At 36.7% G+C, this 26,449-nt stretch overlaps 1 protein-coding gene across 2 annotated transcripts in view; it reads left to right on the top strand.

Moving 5' to 3' along the window:
- The first annotated feature begins 2,183 nt into the window (after positions 1-2,183).
- Positions 2,184-26,449, top strand: part of CYYR1 (cysteine and tyrosine rich 1) — a 123,532-nt gene continuing 99,266 nt past the window's right edge. Inside the window, exons 1-2 of one of the 2 annotated variants that reach the window (XM_060150796.1) lie at positions 2,184-2,645; positions 7,877-7,979. In XM_060150796.1, the coding sequence (XP_060006779.1) occupies positions 2,246-2,645; positions 7,877-7,979 (503 nt within the window). In that variant the 5' untranslated portion in view covers positions 2,184-2,245. The remainder of the gene's footprint in view (positions 2,646-7,876; positions 7,980-26,449) is intronic. The other variant, XM_060150795.1, reaches the window with a different exon arrangement.

Raw genomic sequence — 26,449 nt, 5'->3', positions numbered from 1 at the left:
GTTTTTCCCTCCTTGCTTTCTTTTGGGTTTTATGCCCATGTCTGCATGAACACTTTCTTTTCTTGACATCTGCACATCTTTTAATGAAGATGAAGACCAGACACACATAGAAACCTTAAATGTACATAAAATGATGTATATACTCTTATCTCCTATTATGAATTAGCATAGCTTTTGAAATATCAACTTCTTTGAGGTAAAATGTACATACACTAAAGCATACCCATTTTAAGTGTACTGTTAAGTGTACAATTCCATGACTTCAGCACATGTATACACCTGTAGAATAGCCACCATTATCAAGATATAGAACATTTCCATCACCCCAAAACAGTTCCCTCATGACCTTCTGCCATCAATCTCTTCCTACACACACCCTCAGGCAACCATTCATCTGCTTTCTGTCACTATAGATTAATTGTGCCTTTCTAGAATTTCATATAAACAAAATAACACAGTAATTTGTGTCTGGCTTCTTTGCTCAGCATATTGTTAGCAGAGATTTATCCGTGTTGTTGCATGTACTTCAAACTTTCTTTTATTGCTGAGTAGCGTTTCATTGTATGGATATAGCACAATCTGTTTATGCATGGGTTACTTCCAGTTTTCCTTTCCCATTTTTCCTCTTAACTATATATCTTATGGATTTTCCCCATCATTTTAAAGTTCATATATAACATGCACATATCCTAATTTACTTAATTGTTTTACCTCTGTTGGACATGTAGGCTCTTTACCGTGTTTTAAAATGATAATAAACACTGTTATAAATATCTTCATGAATTCAAATATTAATGGAATCCAATTTGGGAATATGATTCTTGGACTATAGTCTTTATCTTTCAATGGTTTAGAAATATTTTCACTCTCTTTTAAATTCCAAGGTTGCAAATGAGAAGTTTAATGTCTGTCTGATTCTTTTTCTAAGAGACTTTTTAAAAATTATATATGAAAATTTATATGATTTTAATTTATACAAGTTCAAGTAGGTCTCGGGGATATGTATATATGCATGCCTCTTTAAAAAAAAAATTTGGAACTCACCATTTTACATCAGAAAATTCAAATATTATTATAGCTCAGAATTTAAAAAAATATCTTTGCTGTTTGCTTCTTCATTTTTGTTTCTTCAAAAACTGCTTCAAGCCTGCATATTATTCTCATTTGGGGCCTCCTCTCTCTATGTACCTTGGAGTTTTTTAAAATATTTTTATCCATGATTTCCTCATCTTTATACTTCTCTATGTTACGAATATGTGCTCTATTTGATTGAACAGTCTAAGTTGTTTTTGAACGTGATCATTTTATAATTTTTCTGTAATTTAAAAAAAAAAAAAACTCAAGTCAAGCTTTATTTTACTTTCCAGAAACTGTGAGGCTGTAGGACCAAGGGATGAAGTTTCTCAGAAGCCAAGGATTAAATGTTTGGATTCTAACTTCAGGGCAACAGGAAGCCACTGAGTTTTAAACAGGTGAATGAATGTGATTAAATCTGTAGTTTAAGAAGAAATAATCTAGCTTCAGTCTGGCGGATCTCCCTTGAGGCAGGAGAATGGTTATCATGGAGACTACAAGAGCCTATATTAGGGCAGAAATGGAGGCCAAAATACAAATTCATTTGAGTGGGTATTAGGTGTACAATCAGTGGTACTTGGTGATAGACTGGTTATTGCGGCTGAGGAAGAAGGAGAAATTGACCAGCCTTCTTGTTGGACCTGGTGGATGGTTAGCTCTGCAATGATGCATAAAACACAGTAGGAAGCTCAAGTGATGTTTATTTTGGAGGCGATGTATCCTTGCATCCTCTAATACACATGTAGCAGTATATTTATAAACTCCTAGAGGAGGACTGACTAAAGTGTTTGTGCATTTGAATTTTGATACATATTGCCACAGTGCTCTCCTTAAACCATTCACTGTTTCTGTACTTTCCAATTCTCCTAGGTTTTCCTCACTGGTTTTCTTTGTCTAACATCTTAAACCCTGAAAATTCCCTTCATTTGTGTAAAGATAAAATACAAAGCTTTTCTTCATCCATTACTTCCAAAGGAAAAATTGGAGTGGAGAGCAGGGTGATAAAGGAGCTTATTAAACTCCGTGTCGATAGCCAAAGCAAAGGGTTAGAAAAAGTTCCTTCAGGAGAGGACCAAACTCCTCGAGTCACTCTATAGAAGGAAGAACTGGAGCGTGGGGAGGAGTCGGGGCCACCCCCGCCCCCAGCCTCGCGTAGGTGCCACCCGCGGAGATGAAATGTGAGCCCGGGTGGCCGAGGACGCTGGATCGGCCGCTTAGCCCGCCGCCCGAGCGCCGCGGGGACAGACAAAGAGACCTCCGCCCCAGCGCAGCCCCGCGCGGCGGCCCGGGCTCCCCTCGAAAGCTCCCAGGGCGATGGCCAGGTCTCCGCGCCACCCGGCTCTCCAGAGCGCTGCCCTCTCCATCTGACCGCCCTCCAGCTCCCCCATCCCCTCCCGGTGCCGGGCTCTCCCTTGGCTCCCAGCCCTCTCTACAGACCGGTGTGTCTGTCTCTCTGTCCATCTCTGTCCAGGCGCGCAACCTCCGGCCACCGGCTTGGATGGACGCGCGGAGGGTCCCCGGGTGTCCAGGGGTCTTGCTTCCGAAGTTGGTCCTGCTCTTTGTCTACGCAGGTCAGTGACCTAGGGCGGCGGGAGAGGGGAAGGGGGCTCGGGGCGGCGCTGGGGTCACACTCCGAGCAAACACGGGTTGCGCGGGATGCACGGGACCATGGTGGGAGGTCAGAGACTGTGTGGTCCCGGCAGGCAGGAGCAGAAGCCCGTGCCCGCGCTCTGCAGCCCTGGGCTTGACCTCCACGCGGTTGTTTCGTCCCTTTCCTTACACGTTTCCTTTTTTTTTTTTTTCTTTTCCTTTCTCTCTCTCCGCGAAGCAGCTACCCCCAACCCCACATTTAGGGGTTATTGTTTTTATTTTCTGGATAACGTGCATTTTTTCCAGTCGTATCCAGGACTCGAGAATTTGGGGTGAGGGTGGAGACTGAGCTGTGCGAGGAAAGCATGTTTTTTGAAAAGCACCTGAAGTTAGGGAGGCATCGCTGAGGTTTCAAATAAACTAATCTGATGACTTTTCCATTTCAGTAAATGCTACCCACTGGCCCCTCCACCTCCACATTCCGAATATTCCGGATTTTCCCTTTCAGAAATAAAAAAGCCTTAGACCTCTGTTTTTCTTCTTTAGAAGATGATCCTCAAGTGTGGTGGACAGGGTAATTGGAAGCTCTGAGTTGAAATATAGGGTTTTCGAGAGGCATAAATTCACCCAGAATCTGATCTGTTTTCGCTGAATTTGTTAAGCGCTTGCTTATAGGTGAAGGGCATCTCATTTCCCTCATCCTAATTATTCTTAGAGAGAATTGCTAATAATTGATGAAGCAAAGCAGTTTTCTTGTTTTGTGACTGATGCTGAGCCCAAAATGGCCTTTCATTGGTTATTCATGTATAAAGTTAATTACACATGAGGCTTTGCATCCGCTTCATATTTTAAAAAACAGGATAAAAGCAGAGTTCTTTGTAAATGTTTTCATGTCTCTAACTTCCTATGACAAACACCACAGGCTTACCTATGACCTCGCAGTAGTAAGTTTATGTATAGCACTGTGCTGGCCTTTTGATACTTACAATGATATTGCAACCAAAATGAAGACGTTCTTCAACATTCTTACCTGAACATCAGTAGAACTGAATTTCTCATTCAACCTTGCCAGAAATGAATCACAATAACTTCTATAGAAGTTTCCAATCTGTTTATTAAAATGTAAATTAGTGTCTGTCTATAAGTTGTTTTAAAGATATTTTATTGTAGGGGAATAGCTGACCTTCAAATACAGAAATTTATAAAATAGAAAAAGTACTTTCTATTTAATGAGGAGAGTCCACATTATAATGTTTTTCCAGCACTACTTAAGTCATATAATGTTTTTAGAATTTGAGAGTCTAACAGAATCAATTGCATTAATATTTGTGTTATATTAAAATCTTAATGTTAAATTAAAATGTTAAATTAAAATTAGTTCATTTGAAACAATGATAATTCTTTCCACTTCCTCTGTTTACCGAAAGAAAACAAAAATAAGAAAATAGAACACAGCAAATGAAACTTTAATTCCCTTGCTCATCTTTAGTCACACCACTGAACAACTTTTTCTTGTTCTTTTGTCCATTTTATTCTCTTTGGTGGCCGAACGCTTCTAATTTGCACTTTTCCTTCCCGTCTTCCTGTTCCCCCAATGTTAAGTGCACAGCACCCCCAGGATTCAGGAAACCCGCCCAGCTGGCCAGCAGCAAGCTTGATCAGTTTAAAAAGTTTTCGTTCCATTCATTTCTTCTCTCCATCCGCATCCCTCCCTAGTACGCTACAAAGTCATTGCAAGCCAATACTAGGTCGCGTTATCATCTTTGATAAGAAATGATTAGCTAATGTGCTTTTGATATTAATTCCTGAACTCTATTTCAGAGGCCTTTTTATGCTTGCCGTATTCACTCAACTAATATTTATGGAATGAGACGTGTTGAATGATACGTAGGACACAGGCCATGCTTTGAGTCTTGTCTGGGAGATCAGGTGTGCCCTTTACTCTAAGGTATAAAAAGCTGTATTATAGGAGAGATACACCATGTGCTCTAGGTGTTTGAAGGAGACCTTATTGCTGGCTTAGGAGGATATGCTGCATGAAGATGATGTCTATTTTGTTTAGCATAATATTCTCAGAGACTAGTGAAACACCTGGCCCATAAGAGGAACTCAGGAAATATTTGCTCGGAGAAATTAAATTGAGGAGGACATTTTAGGACCTACACCTTTGAATTAGAGGAAGCCTTGGACATAGGAGATATAGTAGGATAGATGTGAACAAAGGCAAAAATCATGAGATTTGTATATGCAAAAACAGATAACACAGTTGGGTTGGAACTAAGAGATAAGGCTGGAAGTGAGGATTGGGATGAGACGGGGGAACACGGAAGACATAGAATTAATCCAGATATGCTGTTAAATAAATTGCCAGCTTTAATGGGACAAAAACCTATGCAGATGCACTGTCCGTAACCTGAATTATTTTCTCCAAGGAAAATGCATTAAATACAGGTTCCATTCGTTAAGGAAATAACAGCAAGGTTTCTATACCTGAAGCATCGTGTCTGACTGTGGAGTCACTTTGGGGAAGGGATTCAATGAAGTGTTTATATTATTATCCAACTCCCACTGCAGCTACAAAGACAGGATTTGGCCAAGGTTTTAACCTTCCCAACCCTAGCCAGTGACTTCTGTCTCCTCCTTTTCCTTCCTTTCTGATCCTTAGCTATAGATTACAAGAGCCAATTCTGAGCAAGTGCTTGGAGCCAGATGCTTTCCTGTACTACACATTTCTTAAGATGGGAGTGGGAAAGCTTCTTCCAGATGCTACCTTTAACTAAAGTCATTGACGAAAATTGGAACTAGCTAATTTTCAAGGATGTTAACTTGAATATTAGTAATAATATTATTTATCTTCTGAGGGCCATTGGGATGTTTCATTCTTTCACACGTGAGAAAATGCTTCTGTACTGTCCAAACTGTGATCTTTATAGGATTGTTCTCAAATAAACCGGAGAAAGCAACTAACATATCAAAATAAGTTTGAGGTGTGGTTGACCCCCCAATTTGGAAATGTTGTGATTGTGAATGTATTTGCCATACTATTAAACCTTGCCTTTTCAGTTGTTTAATTCTGGGAAGTAGACAAGAGTGCTGGAAAATGCCATAAAAATAATGAACAATGTGTGGCAGGATCTAGATGTTTGCTGCAGGTATAATCCAGCTTCTTGGCTACAAAATTTGGGGCTTGGTTTCCTGTAACATTGGCTCAAAATATTTTGATAACACCATGTCCTTACAATAGCAGTAATTGAATCTTCGATAATCATGGAGAGCTTAATAAGATGTCACTGTCTTGGGCATTATGCAAAAGGCACCCCATGAAGCTATTTAAAAATCACTTGTCCTGCTCTGACAGAATAAGGCGGGAGTGTCAGCTCTCCCACTATCTGAACGGCTTTTAAGAGCATAAAGCAAAACATCCCAGCTAAGCGCTTGAGATAACTGACTAGTCTAAATATTTGACTTAATTAAACAGTACTAAAAATAAAAGCTATAGAAATTCCCTGGGAAAATGATAAAATAAACTACAAAAAGCAGACACTGTCAATAAATCATTAGATCATGTTTTCTGCCCTCAAAATTATGGATTTAAGTAGAGTTACTGAATCTTACAAAGGTAGTTATTTTTCCCTTTCATGTCTTCTTACCATATCCCAGAAGAAAACATTAAGGTTTGTTCATTTATGAAGTAGAATAAAATTGAGGGAAAGAAAACATGAACTTTTGACTTGTTCCACAGAGGCCATGCATTATTGATAAAGGTGAAAGAACTTTGCTGGGTTTTGATCGCATCAATTTGTAAAGAATCATCTTGTCAGGGAGGTGATTTAAAAGCAAAATCTGTATTTTCCTCTCTAGACAAATCAATTACATGGACATGTAGGCATATATATAACATTTGCACTTTTATGTTATGACTTTGACAGAAAAGCAAAAGTCTTATATAATTTAGATAGTAGTTATTGCCTTCAGAGATTGAGTTGGAAATGACCTATTTTGTGATTCTTGAACATGTACCTTAAATTATCAGACTGTACTTAATGTTTTCCTACATGTACCTGAAACTCACATATCCATTGTAATTTATACCACTGATTATAACTAAATGATAACCTTAACTTGTTAAACATAAATCATTTAGGAAGAATAAAGAATTTTTTAAAGGTAGGGTAATTTTTATTTAACATTTTGGTATAATTTTCCTTGCCAAAAACATGGAAAAAAGACAGTAATTTGGTTTTGTCAGCTCTGGTATGTCCTTTTTAATCAGAAAATACATTTCCCTTTTCACATAGTGCTGTTTCATAGCTTATTGATTCTTTTTTTTTTTTTTTTTTTTTTGCGGTACGCGGGCCTCTCACTGCTGTGGCCTCTCCCGTTGTGGAGCACAGGCTCCGGACATGCAGGCTCAGCGGCCATGGCTCACGGGCCCAGCCCCTCCGCGGCACGTGGGATCCTCCCGCACCGGGGCCCGAACCCGTGTCCCCTGAATCGGCAGGCGAACTCTCAACCACTGCGCCACCAGGGAAGCCCTCATAGCTTATTGATTCTTAAATCTGGCATCAAATAAACTCTTAATTATTCACCAGTGAATTATCTATAGGAACTTTCCCCCACAGCTAACTAACTCATTATCTTTCAATCCAAATGGATTAACAGGGTATGCAGACTCATCTGTGGTACCTTATATATACAAACTGTAATTACGAAGGTAAAAAAATGGTAGGGAAAGGGAAGCATATAATGCATTGTGGTGAAAAATATACATTACTTAAATATTATCTCCAGTTGATATTATTCATGTCAACAACACTTTCCATTAAATGTAGTTGAGAGTAGCACCCTAAAGTCAAAAGACTTTATCATTTAAAAATTATTGCAAGAACTCTGTTGACGAATTTAATGTCTGATTAGTTGGATCACTCATTCCTCCCTTCAATGTCTCATTCAACCAACTCTGACTACCAATTATGGTGCTCGATGGAGGAGGTTCAAAGATTGGTCTTTGCCTTTTCCAGATTTATGTCTAATAAGGAAGGAAGACTAGTTTAGGTGCTTCCAAATGTTTTAGAATTGTGAGCATGTAAAATGAAAGTCTAAATGTGCTAAAGAGTGGTGGTTGACCAATCAAGATGTGAAATAGAGTGATTTTTCATGAAGGTGGGATTTTCAGAAATGTAACTGCACGGATATGGTTTTTATTTTGTAGAGGATTGCCTTGCTCAGTGTGGCAAAGACTGCAAATCTTACTGCTGTGATGGAACCACGCCCTACTGTTGCTCCTACTATGCCTATATTGGGAATATTCTCTCGTGAGTATTAATCGAATTTGGCCATATTGATACTTTTTCCCTTGCCCGGTTATGTTTTCAAAAAGTACTAAGTTATAGTTATGAGTAGAAAATTCTAAGATTGGTTGTTTACATAAAATCTTTACTGGAGACACTCAACACTCATCACTATCTAGTGTATTGTATTATTTAACTAAATGTGCAAATTAATATACAAAATAAATTGCTTTTGTTAGAAGGGAGTTTAAAGAATATTTTTATTGTCTAATTTGTTTTATGATAATAATAATGTAATAGTAATAATAATGTTTTAACTAGACCATATTCATATATTGATCATTTTTTAACATTGTAAACTATATTTTTTTGTCCGTTTGTTGAAGGATTAGTAAGTTAGAATTTGTCATTTAATGATAGCCAGTTTATTTTGCCATGCATATATTTGTCTGACTCAGCCAGTAGATATCAGGGAAAAGAGACATGAATAAAAAACAGTTGAGATATGAAACTTCAGTTTTCTACATGATGCATCTAAAGCAACTTTGGGAAACAAGATTAGATCCCAAGAAATCTAGCCTCAACAGGGTAAAGTGATAACCAACTACAAAAATCAATGAAACATACATGCAGAGAAGGTGTTAAGTATTTCTCTCTAACAAATTAAGGATTTATTTTAGAGATGCTTCTAGGTGAAGGGAAATGGACGAGCAGAAGTTGTCTTCAGGGTTGTATGTCTGAGGACTGTGCAGCTCTCTGTTCCTCTACACACACCTTCAAGTTGAGAAATAGAAGGTAGAGAATAGGAACATAAGAATTTCACCCATGGGTGACCATCACCCATGGCTTTCAGGAGTCTGCATTTTGTATTTTTCAAGTGACTGTCAGGATGATTTGAAGGCTGCTCCATTGTGACTTAACTTGTGTTTTATGAAGGCTTACGTGGAGCCAGGAAAGATTAGGCAATAAGTGATGTGTGTCTGGCTATTTTAAGCATATACCCATTGAGATGGCTTATAAGTCATCCTCGGTTTCCTGAGAATAGAAAACCTGGCATCGCATAGACTTTCTAGAATCAAAGTGGGGCTGATCTTAGAGATCATGTCTCCATGAATAATGCCAGAAAGAATCATACTTCAGGATATTCTTGAAGACTGTCATGGCGATGGAAGAAATGTCGGGCTGTAATAAAAATTGATGAACAGAATTTAAGCATTCTTTGCAATGCAAATAAACTCTAAAATGTTTTAATTTTTTCTCATAGAAGATTTGGTGGAAAAACATTAAGTCCCTTTACATTTAGAAAACAGTCAGAATCAGCTTAGAATATAAATACATAATGATGTTTCTCATTTGTATATCACTTCATACTTTTTAAGTAAATTAAAATACTTCATTACTAAATTCAAATTTGATTTTTCCAATGATCTCCACATGCTAGAGGCTGTTGTTACAGGTAGATGTGTGAGTGGGCCCCAAAGGTGGTATAGATTTGAAGAACCTGGTGTCAGAATGACTCTGATTCTTTGGTCCTGTGGCTCCTGGCCCATTTCTCTGCCCACTAACTACATCACAATGTGTGTGTTGTGCCCTTTTTTTCACCTCATAGATACCTCCACCCTGATAAATATATATAGAAGACATAATTACTTACTAATCAAAATAGTTAAATATTTTTTAATTTACAGTTGTGCTTTACATGTTTTATATTTGCAATCAGATTCATTTTTTATGGTACCTATTCTTAGAACTAATTTTATCACTTGGTTAAAGTAAAGAATTCATTGAGTTATATCTTTATCTGGGTTATTAGGGCCATGTACTTGCTATGTTTGAAAAAAAGAATTGTGTTTTTTGGAGGGCGGAAATAAACACAGATGGCATTATATTTCAGGCAGCTAAACTGAATTTTCTGTTCAAAATAGAAACCACTAAGTAAATCCCTTGCTAAACAATTCTTAGAGAAAAAAAAGAGCTTTAAAGTGTTTTCCCCACTGGATAAAGGAGAATACATTTTCAGGATTTCCAGTTATTGTTTAAGATTTGAAAAGAGTTAACTCCACCCAAAGCTTTTCTCTTTTTTGAGTTAGGGTGGGTGTGTGGGGTAGAGAAAGAGAAAATAATTCCAAGAATGCTTACAAAAGTTCTTTCATGCACATGTTTTCAAATATTGCTATTTTGGAACTCATACGCTATGCTTCTTCTCTTCCAAGCATCCAGGCACATTCTTAGTAAAATCATTTTAATCATCTTAACAGAGAACTTAATCTTCATGGTCATCAGTAAGGTAATAGGGAAGAAAGCAATAACCACAGTGGAATGTTTTGTATCCTAAATGAATAATTTTATAAATCTGGCTTCGAGTCTTGTTTATTTTCAAATAGAAAATGTCTTGGCTTAGCCTAAAATGAGCTAAAGAGAGTACAAAACACGATTTGGGTCATTCTAGACTGTGTGTAAATTGGTAAGGTAAGGCACACTTGATCCTTCTTGCTGAGGACTCTCTAAAATAATGAGTAGAGGTGTTTAGCCCTTAATTCCATTTACTTCAACTGCTCTTTCTAAACTTCTGCAAATTAATTGTTAAGATTTGTTTTCAAAGATATCACAAGAGCTATCTTTCAATTTACCTTTTATATAGTTGAAAAGTATTATTTTACTCAGGTCTCTCCCTTTTACCCCCTTTCTATCAGTTAGGAATCTGAAAATTTATTTGTGTCTTGTGAAAACAATTTAAAAATTAAACTTTAAAAATAACATATATACTTTTTAAAATTGAGATGTAATTGATGTGTAACATTATATTGGTTTCAGATGTACAACATAATGATTTGATATTTGTATATACTGCAAAATGAGCAATACAATAAGTCTATTTGACATAAATCTATTTAAAATGGCATGCCTGCTTTTGCTCATTATGGTCACAGATATTGACTTCCATATAGAAAAGTAACAGTATTATTTTCCAGAATTTAAGAATAATTTTTGCAAAAGTCAGCATATACTATGCAATCAGTTATTTACAAATTCATATTGAGTGCCTGTTACCGTGGCAGCATAGGATCCAAAGATGAATAAATGATGTTCCCTGACCTTTACAATCTCACAATCTTGTAAGAGAAGAAAATGTAGACAAATAATTCTTCATAGAATTAATCTATGAAGTGTTATTGAAGGGCTGGGAAGAGAGAAAGCAGCTAAATGTGTGTGTGTGTGTTTAGAAAGAGATGTTTAGAGAAAGTCTCATAAATATGAAATTTGAACAGAGTTTTAAAGAAAGAGTAGATATTTACATAAGTGGACAGTGAAGAAAGGGAAGAGCATTCCAGACAGAGACAGTGTCCCCTACAAAGGCAAAGATTTAAGAAAGAAAATGGTCAGTTTGGGAAAACCCATGTTGTTCAGTGTTGCTAGAAAAGGAAGGTTAAACTTTGAATATAACATACAAATAATAGGTAAGACAAAAGATACATCCTTATTTTACAGACTTTTATTGGTAGACTACATTCTTTTATTGGTCATGTCTAACAAAACTAAAATAAAATAGTTCAGTATTTTTCTGGAAATAAGAGCTGGTTTTATGTAAAACGGACTCACTCTTAGATACCACTAAGAAAAGGGACAAAGGTGAGAAGGCACCAAATGAAGATTATTTTTACTTATTCCATAGAGAAAATATTTAGAGTGAACACTTTGAGATGTTACACTATTTAATACCATTTATGACAGAATATGTAACTGGAATTTTTTTCTCCATTTTTGATCAGGAGTGTAACTACCTGACAATTAGAAACCTCACTGTGTTTGAAAATGAGAATTGGGCCAATTTACAAAGTAAACAATTTCTCATCAAACTGATTCTCAAACATTTCATCCAGCCACTTTTCTCCATGGAAAATAAACATTCTGTCATGAATATGGAAATGGGTATTTCAGTTTTGCTGTTGATGAAATTTGACTGACATTTCCTAGAGATAGGATCCAACATAAAGATAAGGTTTATGGAGTATTCTTTAGAACTAGTAGAATTCAAGGGCTCAGAGGGTGCAATTGAGTGGCTAATTACCATTAGTAATGGGACAGACTAAAAGCAGGACTTTACTGAAAACGAAGAAAGACTGTTATGTGAATAGGAGAATAATTGTACAATATTGAACATGAACCAAATAATGACTGGGTTGGACGTGGTGAGCCAGATGATAAGATATAAAATTTAATCCCCTCATTCAGAAATAGATTTTTGCTTTTCCATGTTGCTTTCATAGAATGCAGATATGTCTAGGGATCCTTCAGTGTGCCATCTGGCCAACACAAAATTCCCACGGGGAAAAATCAAAAGAAAGAACTATAATGGAGATGCTGGTGGGATTAAGTTTCTTTTCTTCTCAATGAACTGTAAAAGATGTATTGCCCAAAGTTTTGCAAAGACAGCTAATAAATATCACAACTGTGATGTTAGAACCATGTTATTCATGAAAGCAAAACTGAGTTAAAAGATAAAGGTTTCATATTTCCAAATGGCATTTGAGGTTCCATACTCACTAAGTAGCTGAGCATTCCGAATAAAATAAATGAGGCTGTTCAAATAAGGAGAGAAATGTAATACAGTTTGAAAGGCCTTTGGCATTGGTAAGAACATCATTTAAATTAAATGAATTAAAATGTTCTTAGGACTTAGATGTGACAAAACACCTCTAAAAGGTACATTCTGAGCAAATCAAAGTTTGTGGGAGTCTTGTTTTTGTTTTAATAATGACAGAATGATAAATAACTAATATAATGTTAAAATGAATATGAACTTGATTTTAATGTTAATGAGGTGACTTTTGGAAAGCACCTGGGGATGGGGGCTGGTTGCCAGGGAAACCAACCATGTGATTAGGGTGTTGGGACTTTCAATCCCAACCCCTGGACCTCTAGGGAGGGAAGAGGGGCTGGAGATTGATTTCAGTATCAATGGCCAATGATTTAATCAATCATGCCTTTGTAATGAAACCTCCATGAAAATGCAAAAGGACAGGGTTTGGAAAGCTGCCAGACTGGTGAATACATGGAGATTTGTAGAGAATGGCATGCTCAGAGAACATTTTTTTTAGTTTAAGTAATTGAATTAAAAAAAATTAATGTAGTAACAGATAATGTTTGCTCTAAGAAGAAAGTCATTGTTTCTCAGAAGACATGTATTTTATGTATTACACAAATACATTTTATGTATTATTAAGAGCAAATATAAAGGTGTAGATATCTAAAATTTTTTGAATCTACTCTATTCAATCATAATTGCCTTTGTAAATTAAGCTTCATTGTTAAAAACATAATTTGTTTTTAGGAAGGGCTAGATAAGTTTCTAGAACATGTTCCCAGCAATTTATTTCTATAATATGTACAGAGATATTCTATGTTCTACAGCTGGTAATGGAGGACATAGCCATGAATCAAACACAGTTCCTGCTCTTGAATTGCTTATAAGCTACTGCGAAACATGAACTTAGAAAACAGACAATTTAGTAGGCTGTGGAAAGGACTAAATGTAGTGGAATCAGAGAGAAGGAGTTTTTAGTCCAACTTTAGGGTGCTAGGAAGACTTCTTGAAGGAGAGCAATTCTAAGAAGATCCTTGAAAGAAACGACAATTGATGAAATCCATCACTCACTTGAGTTAAAAAAACACTTAGCAAACTATGAATAGAGGAAAATTTCTTAACTGAATAAAGATCTCAAAAGAAAAAACAAAACCTACCTCAAGAACCATACTCAATGCTACACTGTTATGACCATTCCCTTTTAAGGCAACTAGAAGACAAGCTAGCATCTAGCACCACTCTATTCAGCATCTTACTGGCTTGGTCAGTGTAACCAACAAGACAAATTAAAAAGAGATGATTCCAATTGGAAACGAAAGAACTAAATTGTTATTATTTACCAATGATATGATTGCCTATACTCCTCAGACTATAAAAACAAATAAGAGAATTCATCAACATTGCAGGATGTAAGATCAGTGTACAAAAATTAGTGCATCCTTATACATCAACAACACTCAGAAAACATAATATATATGTGTGTACACAAATCTCACAACACCAGAAACTAAGTACCTAATAAGAAATCCAATAATATGTGCATGGCACTTATGGAGTAATATAAATACATAAAAGTTTCAAGAGATTAAAGGGAGACTTAAAGAAATTAAGAGATACCGAATTGTGGATGGGAAAATATGGTAAGGTTGTCAATATTGGGATATGTCAATTCTTCCCGAACTATATGTAAAACCAATACAATTCTAATAAAAACCCACAGAACCATTTTTTATTGAGTTTGACAGACTGAGCCTAAAATGTATATGAGCAAGAAAAGGGTGTAGACAAAAGAGAACAGTTATGAAAAACAACAAAGTGAAAAGACATGCCTAGGAGACATCAAGATTTATTATAAAGTTATGGAAAATAAATAGTGTGATACTGGTTCACAGATATATATACTATATATATATATATATATATATACACTATATACACTTTTATTCTATATACTGATAGAATATAAAGCTTAGAAGTTGACTCATGTGATAACGGAGGTGATTACTGATTACAAACCAGTAGAGGTGGGTGGATTATTTAATAAATGGTGCCAAGACAATTAACTATCCATACAGATAAACTTAAACTAGATCACTCCATCACACCACACCCCAAAATCTATCCTAATGGGTTAATTACATAAAGGCAAGAAGCAAACATTTACAACATTTTTAAAAAGAGTAGAATGGCATCATAGTATCAGAATAGGAAAGATTTCTAAAATAAAAGCTAGAAAGCACAAACTGTAAAAGAAGAGGTATACTAAATCACTGAACTCTACACTTTAAAACAATTTTATGGTATGTGAATTATATCTCAATCTTTAAATTTTTTTAAAATATATAAGGCAACAATTCCATAGGCGAAGTGTCAGGCAAATTCCCCACTTGGAGAAGATACTTGCAGTTCATATGATTCACAAAAGATTAGTATCCATAATGCCTCAATAGGAAAATGGGCAATGTGTGTGCTCAAAAGTAGTAGAGAAGAAAACCAGAAGGGCAATAAACACACGGAAGATGCTCCCCCTGGCTAGCTAAAGCAGGGAAATGCATTTCAAAACAGTACAAGACTGTTCAGAGCTGTCAGGCTGGCAATACTCTGTAAGTCTGATAGCACCAAGCACTGTGGGCCAACGTGAAAGGGAACTCACACTGCTGGTGGGAAAACACAAACCGTTATCAACACTTGGGAACAATTTGACCACATGCAGAAAAGATGAAGATGGGCATCCTTTAGGACTTGGCAATTTACCCCTTCTACATATATTCCCTAGAAAATCCTCAAATATATACAAGGAGACATCGTAATGTTGGTTGATATTATTTAAAATAGCATAATATTGGAAGCAACCTAAATTTCTATCAGAGGAGAATGGATAAGTAAATTAGAGTATATTCATACAGTAGAATGGGATCTAGCAATTAAATCCACGCATGTTAGTGTATCATTAGAGTAAATCTCAAAACTGTAATGCTGTGTGAAAAAGAGCTAACAGGAAAAGAATGTGCCAAACATGATACTATTTGCATAAAGCGAAACACATAAAATAATTCTGTATATTATAGAAACATGCACATGTGGTAAATGTGTGGTAAATTTGTGGGGGAGGGAAAAGTACAGATGAGTTTCAGTATTTCCTAGAACTGAGGGGTTTCCTGGGGTGCAGGACTTTCAGTGCTACAATTTGGGACAGTCCTGGGACAAGTTTGTCACCTTAGGCACAGGAGTAGGAAGGAGACCTTCAACTCTAATATTTTATTACTTAAAAAATACAAATCTGAAACATATTATAAATTATTAACATGCAATAAGTATAGGTAGTGGGTATGTGGGTGTTTTATACTAGTATCTGTAATTCTTATGTTTTGGAAAATCCTTATAATTAAAAGAAAGAAAGCAATGGAAATGTTTGATGAAGACTGTAAGAGATCACGTGGACACCTAAGATTTTAAGACCAATTTCATTGTGTGGGTTTTCCAACACCACAAGCAATTAACTCAGTTCTGACACTATGTACCTGGAGAGAACATCAGATCCACAGGTTACTGGTCCAGTCCTATAAAACTGCTCCCACCTTCCCCAACTTTAGCCACCAGTTGCAAGTCCTTGGTGTCACCTGAGCTTTTGAACTATAAATTAGAGGTTTCAATGACCCTAGGATTCAATAAATTTGCTAGAGCATTCACAGAAGTCAAAGAAACATTTTACTTACTAGAATAAAACATTATAAATAAGAGACAGCCAGATGGAAGAGCTGCATAGGGCAAAGTATGGGGAAAGGTTTGACGCTTCAATGCTGTCTCCAGTCATGTCCCTCTCCCTAATTCTCCACATGTTCACCAACCCAGGAAGCTCTCTGAATCCTGTCCTTTTGGGGTTTTATGGAGGCTTCATTACATAGACATGATTGATTAAATCATTGACTGTTAATGATTTAACTCAACCTCCAGCCCCTCTCCCCTCCCTGGAGGTCTGGAGGTTGGAATGAAAGTTCCAACCCTCTAACCACAAGGTTGGTTTCCCTGGCAACCAGCTCCATCCTCAGGTGATTTCTAAAACTCACCTCATTAACATAAACTCAGATGTGGTTGAAAGGGGTTTGTTATGAATATTAAGACACCTTTATTACTCTTATCACTTAGGAAATTCCAGGGGTTTTAGGATCTCTGTGCCAGAAATGGGACAAAGATCAAATATTTATTTGTTAATATAAATATCACAGCACCTTGTTAACATGTGGATTCTGATTTGGTTAGGTCTGGTGTGGAACCTGAAATTCTGCATTTTTAACAAACTCCCAGGGGGTCTGATGCTGCCCATCCTTTAGGCATGCTTGTAGAGAGGGCTGGTGCTCTTTGACAATGTCCTGTACTGCAGGGCAAAGTGATAAAAGAGACTAAGAATTGGGGCTAAACAAGAGGAACAAGTACAAATCAAGTCTGAAGTTCTGAATGATTGTGTAGATAGTGTGTTCTGGGAACTAATGAGGAACATTCAAGAAGGTTCAGAGAGGGGGATGAATTCCATTTTTAATATGTTGAGTGGTGGGGAGTGGGGGTAATAGGCTTTATATCCTATAAGACAAATTCAGTGAACCTTTAGTGGGTGGGATGCACAAATTGAACCTCATTGGAGAGCCTGGAGCATCACATCTAGATTTGGGAGTAAAAAGCCTAGAGGTGCTGGCTGAAACAGGTGTGGGGGGAGTGAATGGGATGTTTCGAAGAGAAGTGTAAGAAAGAGAACAGCAAGCCCACCATGGAGCCCGTGAAAATTCGGGAATACACTGTATTTCTCCCCTTTCTAGATCTGATCAGCCTCCTGAAAAGTGTTCTACATCTATTTCAGCTTCCCTAAAAGTGTTCTCCAGCCCTTCAAAATTCCTTCACTGTTAAAATTGATCTTTCCTTCACTAATCAGCCTGAATATACCTTTCATGGTGGCGGGAACAGTGAATCCCTTAATTCTCTTCTACGTGCTTTTTGTATTTTAAATTATGTAAAAGATAGGATTTGTGGTATTTTGGTTCATTCTGAATTGAATATGTTGCCATAACAAAGCAGTTTATGTGAGGATCCATCTTTATTTATTCATCCATGAGATTGTGCCCCAAACAACTCACAGCTGGTCATATATTCCAGGTTTTAGGGGCTACCTTCATTTGATAGAAGTCAGAGTTGGATATTATAAGGGAAACAGTATTTAGCAGTGGCAGAAATTATTAGAGTGAAGGGAATTATCATTTATTTAATGCAATCTCTGTTCCAGATGCTTAAAATATATTAGTTTATTAATCTTCAGAATAGCCCCCATTACCTGGGTATTATTATTCTTCTCTGTACAGATGAGGAAGTTGAGACTCAGAGTTAAGTAATTTGTCTAATTTCACACAGCTACTGTGTAATAAGCTGGCATTTAAAACTATGTGTGCTTGACCTTTTTCTGCTACTCCCTACTGTCTCCTGAAGAACTGATGATTTCAAGATGGGAAGAATGAAAACTATTTATTGCTATAAGAACTTATGAATATCTAAACATCATATTTTGGGGGGAGCTTTTTCTTAACTTCAATCTGGATTAAATTCCCTCCTATATGTTGCCATATTAGTATCCTTTCTCTGCCCTGCTATTATTTATCACTTTATTCAAGTTCCTAAGTGATCTGTCTGCCCTTCCAAGAGGACAAGAAGCAGGTCTGCTAACCTACCATGGAAGGTACGGGGCCTGACCAACTGAATGATCCAGAGTGGATCATTTAAACACAAGTAATCCTCCATTTAAGGATGAAAAAGCTGACATTTTGTGAGTTCTAAATAAATATGTATCATCTGGGTAAATATTTGCTTAGAAATATCAACTCATAATTCAAATATGTTATTGATTTCAGAGAATTTCTTTCATGGGGTAAAAATCAGGTATGATTACAAAATAAAAGGAGTGATTTCTAGGGAGTCAGCCATCACTTTCGAATCACACTGTTTATAATAAATTATAATCAGATGATAGGAATTAGAACTCAAAAGGCAATTTGATTATAATGATTTAACTTCTTGTCATATTTCATTGTACAGCACATATTTGAATGTGCTCTATCAATGCTCAGTGTTTCAGTGGAAAAAGTTGAAAAATAGCTCCACTACAGAAGATCCAGAACCCAAAGGTAGAAGGTGCTTTGCACTGAAGTTTGCCTCAGGTATATACTAGGAGGCCTAGTTTTGGTCCTACCTACCTCCCATCCAGGCTTTCGCACAATTCACATGTTTGAATATGTTCTATCAATGAGACAGTATGATCTGCCAGCCTGTGACTCATCAGGCAACAGGCTCCTGTAAAACTCCATTCAGTTGCATAATTTTTAGAGATAAAATATTTTATCGATAAAATTGAGGAGGCAAGATTATGCACACACAGTGATTTTTATTCCATTATATTGGAAGAATTCTGATGGACAGCTGCTGACCAGAGCACACTATCTTCCAGCTGTCTCCCAATTGCCAAATGTTAGGATGAACACACCCATAACTAATGCAAATTTCAGAGGGAGATGATAACCACATAAAGTATAATAGGATTCCATCAGAATGTTCCATGGGTGAAAGCCTTGGCTGTTTAACCCACAGTAGCTCAGAGATAAATATAATTTATAGTTTGGATATGCATTCTTAAAGAAAGAGAAAGAAGAAAGAAAATCTTACAGATAACAAAAAGAATGTTTTTTATGCCTTTGGCCAAATCTGACAAAAATAAAGAAAAACATGACAAATTACTTCAAACATACTCTGTATGAATTCACACTGTCAAAAAAGGTAAACAGAATGTTATCTCTCTGTGCTTCACTTTGCAAAAAATGAGTGATACCAGTGCTTGCAAATAACCAACTGTACAGGGAGACCTTCAAGATGGCAGAGGAGTAAGACGTGGAGTTCACTTCCTCCCCACAAATACATCAGAAATACATCTACATGTGGACCAACTCCTACAGAACACCTACTGAACACTGGCAGAAGACCTCAGACTTTCCACAAGGCAAGAAAGTCCCCAAGTACCTGGCCATGTGGCTGAAAGTGTCTCAGTGCTCCGGCCAAGTGTTAGGCCTGTGCCTCTGAGGTGGGAGAGCAGAGTTCAGGACATTGGTCCACCAGAGACCTCCCGGCTACATATAATATCAAACGGCGAAAGCTCTCCCAGAGATCTCCATCTCAACACTAAGAGCCAGCTCCACTCAACAACCAGCAAGCTACAGTGCTGGACACCTTATGCCAAACAACTGGCAAGACAGGGACACAACCCCACCCATTAACAGAGAGGCTGCCTAAAATCATAATAATTTCACAGACACCACAAAACACACCACCAGACGTGGTCCTGCCCACCAGAAAAACAAGATCCAGCCTCATCCACCAGAACACAGGCAACAGTCACCTCCACCAGGAAGCCTATACAACCCACTGAATCAAACTTATCCACTGGAGGCAGACACCAAAAACAAGGAGAACTATGAACCTGCAGCCTGCAAAAAGGAGACCCCAAACACAGTAAGTTAAGCAAAATGAGAAGACAGAGAAACACACAGCAGATGAAGGAGCAAGGTAAAAACCCACCAGATCAAACAAATGAAGAGGAAATAGGCAGTCTACCTAAAATAATTGAGAGTAATCATAGAAAAGATAATCCAAAATCTTGGAAATAGAATGGAGAAAATACAAGAAATGTTTAACAAGGACCTAGAAGAACTAAAGAGCAAACAAACCATAATGAACAACACAATAAGTGAAATTAAAAATTCTCTAGAAGGAATCAATAGCAGAATAACCGAGGCAGAAGAATGGATAAGTGACCTGGAAGATAAAATAGTGGAAATAACTACTGCAAAGCAGAATAAAGAAAAAAGAATGAAAAGACCTGAGGACAGTCTCAGAGACCTCTGGGACAATATTATATGCACCAACATTCAAATTATAGGTGTCCCAGAAGGAGAAGAAGAAAAAAAAGGGATTGAGAAAATATTTGAAGAGATTATATTAGAAAACTTCCCTAATATGGGAAAGGAAATAGTCAATCAAGGCCAGGAAGAGCAGAGAGTCCTATACAGGATAAATCCAAGGAGAAACACGACAAGACACATATTAATCAAACTATCAAAAATTAAATATAAAGAAAAAATATTAAAAGCAGCAAGGGAAAAGCAATAATTAACATACAAGGGAATCCCCATAAGGTTAACAGTTGATCTCTCAGAAGAAACTCTGCAAGCCAGAAGGGAGTGGCAAGACATATTTAAAGTGATGAAAGGGAAAAACCTACAACCAAGATTACTCTACCCAAAAAGGATCTCATTCAGATTTGACAGAGAAATTAAAATCTTTACAGACAAGCAAAAGCTAAGAGGATTCAGCAACACCAAACCAGCTTTACAACAAATGCTAAAGGAACTTCTCTAGTCAGGAAACACAAGAGTAGGAAAAGATTTACAGTAACAAACCCAAAACAATTAAGAAAATGGTAATAGGAACATACATATCAATAACTACCTTAAATGTAAATGGATTAAACGCGCCAACCAAAAGACATCAACTAGCTGAATGGATACAGAAACAAGACCCGTATATATGCTATATACAAGAGACCCACTTCAGACCCAGGGACACATACAGACTGAAAGTGAGGGGATGGAAAAAGGTACTCCATGCAAATGGAAATCAAAAGAAAGCTACAGCGGCAATTCTAATATCAGACAAAATAGATTTGAAATAAAGACCATTATCAGAGACAAAGAAGGACACAACATAATGATCAAGCGTTCAATCCAAGAAGAAGATATAACAATTGTAAATATTTATGCACCCAACATAGGAGCACCACAATACATAAGGCAAATGCTAACAGCCATAAAAGGGGAAATCGACAGTAACACAATCATAGTAGGGGTCTTTAACACCGCACTTTCACCAATGGACAGATCAACCAAACTGAAAATCAATAAGGAAACACAAGCTTTAAATGACATGTTAAACAAGATGGACTTAATTGATATTTATAGGACGTTCCAGCCAAAAACAACAGAATACACTTTCTTCTCAAGTGGTCATGGAACATTCTCCAGAATAGATCATATCTTCAGTCACAAACCAAGCAAGGCTTGGTAAATTTAAGAAAATTGAAACTGTATCAAGTATCTTTTCCAACCACAATGCTATGAGACTAGATATCAATTAGAGGAAAAAGTCTGTAAAAAAATACAAATACATGGAGGATAAACAACACACAACTAAATAACCAAGAGATCACTGAAGAAATCAAAGAGGAAATAAAAAAATACGTAGAAACAAATGACAATGAAAACATGATGACCCAAAACCTATGGGATGCAGCAAAAGCAGTTCTAAGAGGGAAGTTTATAGCAATACAATCCTACCTCAAGAAACAGAAAACATCTCAAATAAACAACCTAACCTTACACCTAAAGCAATTAGAGAAAGAAGAACAAAAAAATCCCAAATTTATCAGAAGGAAAGAAATCATAAAGTCAGATCAGAAATAAATGAAAAAGAAATGAAGGAAATGATAGCAAAGATCAATCAGACTAAAAGCTGGTTCTCTGAGAAGATAAACAAAATTTAGCAACTATTAGCCAGACTCATCAAGAAAAAAAGGGGGAAGACTCAAATCAATAGAACTAGAAATGAAAAAAGAGAAGTAACAACTGATACTGCAGCAATACAAAGGATCATGACAGATTACAACAAGCAACTATATGCCATTAAAATGGACAACCTGAATGAAATGGACAAATTCTTAGAAAAGCACAACCTTATGAGACTCAACTAGGAAGAAATAGAAAATATAAACAGACCAATCACAAGCACTGGAATTGAGACTGTGATTAAAAATCTTCCAACAAACAAAAGCCAAGGACCATATGGCTTCACAGGCAAATTCTATCAAACATTTAGAGAAGAGCTAACACTTAACCTTCTCAAAGTCTTCCAAAGTATAGCAGAGGGAGTAACACTCCCCAACTCATTCTACAAGGCCACCATCACCCTGATACCAAAACCAGACAAGGATGTCACAAAGAAAGAAAACTACAGGCCAATATCACTGCTGAACATAGATGCAAAAATCCTCAACAGAATACTAGCAAACAGTATCCAAAAGCACATTAAAAAGATCATACACCATGATCAAGCAGGGTTTATCCCAGGAGTGCAAGGATTCTTCAATATATGCAAACCAATCAATGTGATAAACCATATTAACAAATGGCAGGAGAAAAACCATATGATCATCGCAATAGATGTAGAAAAAGTTTTCTACAAAATTCAACACCCATTTATGATAAAAACCCTGCAGAAAGTAGGCATAGAGGGAACTTTCCTCAACATAATAAAGGCCATATATGACAAACCCAGAGCCAATATCATTCTCAATGGTGAAAAACTAAAACCATTTCCACTAAGATCAGGAACAAGACAAGGTTGCCCACTCTCACCACTATTATTCAACATAGTTTTGGAAGTTTTAGCCATAGCAGTCAGAGAAGAAAAAGAAATAAAAGGAATCCAAATCAGAAAAGAAAAAGTAAAACTGTCACTGTTTGCAGATGACATAATACAATACATAGAGAATCCTAAAGACGTAACCAGAAAACTACTAAAGCTAATCAATGAATTTGGTAAAGTAGCAGGAAACAAAATTAATGCACAGAAATCTCTTTTATTCCTATACATTAACGATGAAAAATCTGAAAAAGAAATTAAGGAAACACTCCCAATTACCACTGCAACAAAAGGAACAAAATACCTAGGAATAAACCTACCTAAGGAGGCAAAAGACCTGTATGCCGAAAACTATAAGACACTGATGAAGGAAATTAAAGATGATACAAACAGAGGGAGAGATATACCTCGTTCTTGGATTGGAAGAATCAACATTTTGAAAATAACTCCACTACCCAAAGCAATCTACAGATTCCATGCAGTCCCTATCAAACTACCACTGGCATTTTTCACAGAACTTGCACAAAAAAATTCACAATTTGTATGGAAACACAAACCCCAAATAGTCAAAGCAATCTTGAGAAAGAAAAACAGAGCTGGAGGAATCAGGCTCCCTGACTTCAGACTATACTACAAAGCTACAGTAATCAAGACAGTATGGTACTGGCACAAAAACAGAAATATAGCTCAATTGTACAGGATAGAATGCCCAGAGATAAAGCCATGCACATATGGCCACCTTAGTTTTGATAAAGGGTGTAAGAATATACAATGGAGAAAAGACCGCTTCTTCAGTAAGTGGTGCTGGGAAAACTGGACAACTACATGTAAAAGAATGAAATTAGAACACTCCTTAACACCATACACAAAAATAAACTCAAAATGGATCAAAGACCTAAATGTAAAGCCAGACACTATAAAACTCTTAGAGGAAAACATAGGCAGAAAACTCTATGACATAAATCACAGCAAGATCCGTTTTGACCCACCTCCTAGAGAAATGGAAATAAAAATAAAAATAAACAGATGGGACCTAATGAAACTTAAAAGATTTTGCACAACAAAGGAAACCATAAACAAGACAAAAAGCCAACCCTCAGAATGGGAGAACATATTTGCAAATGAATCAACAGACAAAGGATTAATCTCCAAAATACATCAACAGCTCATGTAGCTCAATATTAAAGAAACAAACAACCCAATCCGAAAATGGGCAGAAGACCTAAACAGACATTTCTCCAAATAAGATATACAGATTGCCAACAAACACATGAAAGGATGCTCAGTATCACTAATCATCAGAGAAATGCAAATCAAAGTACAATGAGGTGTCACCTCACACTAGTCAGAATGGCCATCATCCTAAACTCTACAAACAATAAATGCTGGAGAGAGTGTTGAGAAAAGGGACCCTCTTGCTCTGTAAATGTAAACTGAATGTAAACTGATACAGCCACTATGGAGAACAGTTGGAGGTTCCTCAAAAACTAAAAATAGAGCTACCATACGACACAGCAATCCCACTACTGGGCATATATCCTGAGAAAACCATAATTCAAAAAGAGTCATGTACCAAAATGTTCATTGCAGCTCTATTTACAATAGCCAGGACATGGAAGCAATCCAAGTGTCCATTGACAGATGAATGGATAAAGAAGATTTGGCACATATATACAATGGAATATTACTCAGCCATATAAAGAAATAAAATTGAGTTATTTGTAGTGAGGTGGATGGACCTAGCGACTGTCATACAGAGTGAAGTAAGTCAGAAAGAGAAAAATAAATACTGTATGCTAACACATATATATGGAATCTTTAAAAAAAAAACAGGTTCTGAAGAATCTAGGGGCAGGGCAGGAATAAAGGCACAGACATAGAATGGACTTGAGGACACGGGGAGGGGGAAGGGTAAGTTGGGACGATGTGAGAGGCATTGACATATATATACTACCAGATGTAAAATAGATAGCTAGTGGGAAGCAGCCACATAGCACAGGGAGATCAGCTTGATGCCTTGTGACCACCTAAAGCAGTGGAATAGGGAGGGTGGAAGGGAGACGCAAGAGGGAGGAGATATGGGGATATATGTATATGTATAGCTGATTCACTTTGTTATAAAGCAGAAACTGACACACCATTGTAGAGCAATTATATTCTAATAAAGGCATTAAAAAAAACATAGCTACCACAAATAATGAAAAAAAAAGCAACTGTACAATGTTAATACAACATTTTTCCTCTATAAACACCAGGAATAATGCAAGGTCAACTTCCAAAGTATTACATATAGGCAAATATTTGAATTTATATTTATCAAATAAATGGGGAAAACTCTTCTTTATGGTTTCAGTCTCAAGTAATTCCCATCCTCACATTAAGAAAATAGACCTTCTTGCCCTTTGTCAGGTGAAATTAAACAGGAAACAACTCTCTATGATTCTATTCTTAATTAATAGTTGTTTTAGCAATAGGGGGTGTAGAAGAACAACCAAGTTCACCAAATTGGTCTTGAATTCCTCTTCTTTTTTGCTGTGTAAACTTTATTCTTCTAATATCATTGAGCCTCTTTATTAATTTGTTAAGAGGGTATAAGAGTAACAACTTGCCTATCTCCCAGAATTAGACTGAAGGGTATATTAGCACATAAAAGTACTTAGAAGAGTTTTGAAATATGTTCCTGACATTGGGCTTTGAAAACGTTTGGAGTCTGGGAAAAGAGGAAACAAATGGGGAGCAAAGTGACTTCTCCAAGGTCATTCAGAAAACCTATGACTGAGCTGCAGAGTGCCCCTTCATGTGCGAGGCTCTTTTTGTGGTTCTCTGGGCCAAAACATGGGCATCTCTCCTCAGGAGAGCTTTCTCAGCCTTGAGTGAAATAAACAGCCTTCTTAATCAAATGTGATTGCAGCCTGATAACTGCAAAGGCAGCTAATTAAGTACTGTTTCCTGCTGCTCAGCCATTGCTATAAGCATAATACAGCCAAAAAAGTCATGTGCCTTAAGTAGCAAATCTGCCATGTTGCCCTAGGCTGACCTGTGAATTAGAGAAGCTGACTCAAAAACAGGGTAAACAAGTCTAAATAAAAATATATAAATCAGGTTTATGAAAAAATCATACATGTAATCCCAAAATCAGAGGGCAATGATTTTGCTTTACAAAAGGATTCATTGTAGAGTTCCAATTAGGTTCCTTTTCTTAATTTATTTCATTCACAACTTTCCAGAAATATGTAGTGTGCATATGACTGGTTCATCTCTATTGATGACATGCCAATAATTAATGCAGAAAAAGTATCCTAAGTGCTAGCCTTTTCAGTGGAGTGATCCCAGTACGCTATAGAGTTGAGCATGCCTTTGCATATAAAAGTTTAGAATTGCCCTGATTAGACTTTTTTTTTAATTG

Source organism: Lagenorhynchus albirostris, chromosome 5 (genome assembly GCF_949774975.1).
Source record: "Lagenorhynchus albirostris chromosome 5, mLagAlb1.1, whole genome shotgun sequence".
Taxonomy (NCBI): Eukaryota; Metazoa; Chordata; class Mammalia; order Artiodactyla; family Delphinidae; genus Lagenorhynchus; species Lagenorhynchus albirostris.
This window is presented reverse-complemented; position numbering and strand designations above follow the sequence as displayed.